The sequence below is a fragment of the Scophthalmus maximus genome, chromosome 9 (genome assembly GCF_022379125.1).
Source record: "Scophthalmus maximus strain ysfricsl-2021 chromosome 9, ASM2237912v1, whole genome shotgun sequence".
Lineage (NCBI taxonomy): Eukaryota > Metazoa > Chordata > Actinopteri > Pleuronectiformes > Scophthalmidae > Scophthalmus > Scophthalmus maximus.
In genome coordinates, this window is record NC_061523.1 from 24,957,501 (window position 1) to 24,960,000 (window position 2,500).

At 48.5% G+C, this 2,500-nt stretch overlaps 1 protein-coding gene across 2 annotated transcripts in view; it reads left to right on the plus strand.

The window, feature by feature from the left end:
• Positions 1 to 2,500, plus strand: part of glra1 (glycine receptor, alpha 1) — a 94,739-nt gene that overhangs the window by 42,753 nt on the left and 49,486 nt on the right. For both annotated transcript variants that reach the window (XM_035650224.2, XM_035650225.2), the window contains one exon: positions 1,762 to 1,829. In XM_035650224.2, the coding sequence (XP_035506117.1) occupies positions 1,762 to 1,829 (68 nt within the window). The remainder of the gene's footprint in view (positions 1 to 1,761; positions 1,830 to 2,500) is intronic.

Consider the following 2,500-nt stretch of genomic DNA (forward strand, 5'->3'; position numbering starts at 1 on the left):
AGCAGTGGGAAACAACCAGCTTAGCCTAGCAGAAAGACTGGGAGCAGTGGGAAACAACTAGCTTAGCTTAGCATAAAGACTGGGAGCAGTGGGAAACAACGAGCTTACTCATTTTTAAAGAATGCCAAGCAACACCCTTAAATCTTACAATGCTTCATAATTCAATGCATCTTGTTTGTTAAATCTTTGCGAGAACAGAAGAGTAAACCAGACAGTTTACACAGAAATTTAACCAGAGAAATTTGGACTTTTGCAGTGAGCTGTGTGATGAAAGTATTTCTTTTCGAACAGTACGTGGTTCGGTCCAGCAACTTTCAAACCTGTACTCAGAGATTCCGCACAGACGTGCAGATGTATTTGTGCTATGCTAAGCTAGGCTAATTAACTCCAGCTCTACACTGGAGTTGAGTAATTCAATGAGTTCTAGTTCTGCAGTTCACTGGGTCGATGGACTGTCCACCTGACTCGAGAAGAAGAGTTCGGAGACGACTGATTTATCTCCGAACGCCAAGGTCACGTCCCACCGGCTTGATCGGACGACCTCCGCGTCCGACACCGCATAACGCCGCTCCCGCCGCCAAGTCATCGCATTTGTGTTTGTACAAACTTGTAATACAGCGAATCAATGGAGCAGCCGCGAAAAAGGCCTGAACACTATTTACTTTGACCTTGACTCGCTGGTCTGAAAACAGCCTTGAATGCAGCGTCGCACCTCCGAGAGCAGAGCGAGAGGAAGGAGTTCCTCTTGACCGACGGCACCTGTCACGTCTCAAAGAGGTTCTTTTATTTCCCCCGTTTCCTAGTTGTCTAGCAGGTTGTCCCACGTCCACCGGACTCTTCTATTCACTTCCTGGAGACTGTCCGCAGCCTAACTCAGCTCCAGTTCTCTCTACGTCTTTGCTGCTCAGTCCGACATGGAGCCTGAACCCCCTGAACACAGTCCACCAACCCCCCAGGAATGATCCTGATGTTGTGAACGCTGCCGACTCGGACGATCTCCCGCTGCGTTCGTCATATGTGGACGGACGCAATCCTGCGGACGCTGTTTCCGAGTTCGTCCCTGAAAACGTCTTCAGTCAAACCAATACCACGAGTTTCAGGGTTTCATTGTGTATCTGAACAGTAAATGAAACAAAACAAAAGATTCTTCGACCCTCTGTATCTCTCAGCCGAGGGAAGGACCTCGCGCCGGACGTGGGATGTTCCGAGCTAATCGTCGTTCCTGGGGTTGAGGACTGCTCCGTCCTCGTCACGTGCCACAAAGTTCCCGTATAGAAACGGCAACAAGTGTCGACGACTGCGATGCATCTGTACGGGTTGTTGGACGTCTGTGTTATATTTCACGTATCAACAGTCAATCAGATGACGTCTCCTCCGCTCAACCTGCTGTTCTCTACCTGACAACGTTGCGGAACATTTAGAAACCAAACTGTGATTGGACGTGACGAGACGCGATGTTTGCAGCTTCTGTAAGTCACTAATATCACTGCAGCTTTATTGTGCCGTATTTCTTCAATCGATTGAAATCAACCCACGACTGAAACGGAGAGAACCGGCGTCCGAGCGTCCGACTGCTCAATGAAGTGTAAATGAAATATCCGTTTGGATTTGCAGAGACTCATTTTGTTTTCCGTGTGAAACACGAGCGCTTCCTGACGACGTTAGCAATATTCAACCTCCTGTTTTTCTAATCTGTTTAGCTTCCTGATGTTTGTGATGAGATCTGACTCCTCCGTCTGTTTCCCTCTCTCTCCTCTGCAGGTCCGCCCGTAAACGTCACCTGCAACATTTTTATCAACAGTTTCGGGTCCATCGCTGAAACAACAATGGTGAGATCAGTTATCCTCAATTTGACGTGGTGATAGAAGTTCACGTGCAGTTGTTCGTTATCATTTATGCATCACGAGTGTTTGTGTGAGTGTGTGGATGCGGATGATTTGGCGGCTAATGGAAACGGCCACATGTCGTCGCAGCCCCACTCATTTTCACTCCCCCACAACGCAAAAATGCGATTAATCGAAACAACGCTGATATTGCGGCGCATTCAGAGTTTCATTTTTTATTTCCTTTTCAAACATTATAAAGCCTGCTGCCCTCTGAGTGTTGAGAAATGCCTCCGCCTCATTGAGCCCGTCTCCCGTCTCAAACACTTCATTTGAAAAGAGCGCATCAGCGGCCGCGGCCATTTGCATAACAACACTTTGGCGGCGGCCGGATGCCGTTCGTGAAATTTCTGCTCATTCATTACACAGAAAATCCATTAGTGTTAATGTAACTGAGCCATTAACCTTCACAGAGCGACGAGGCCCAGAGCAGATGAACCGCGGTGTGTGTGTGTGTGTGTGTGTGTGTGTGTGTGTGTGTGTGTGCGTGTGTGTGTGTGCGTGTGTGTGTGTGTGTGTGTGTCTCAGCACGCAGTCAGAAAACAGGGAGTGATCACGTGAAAGAAAACTCCCGGGTCGTGTCCATGTCCCCCGAACTCACGAGGTTACGTCACGTC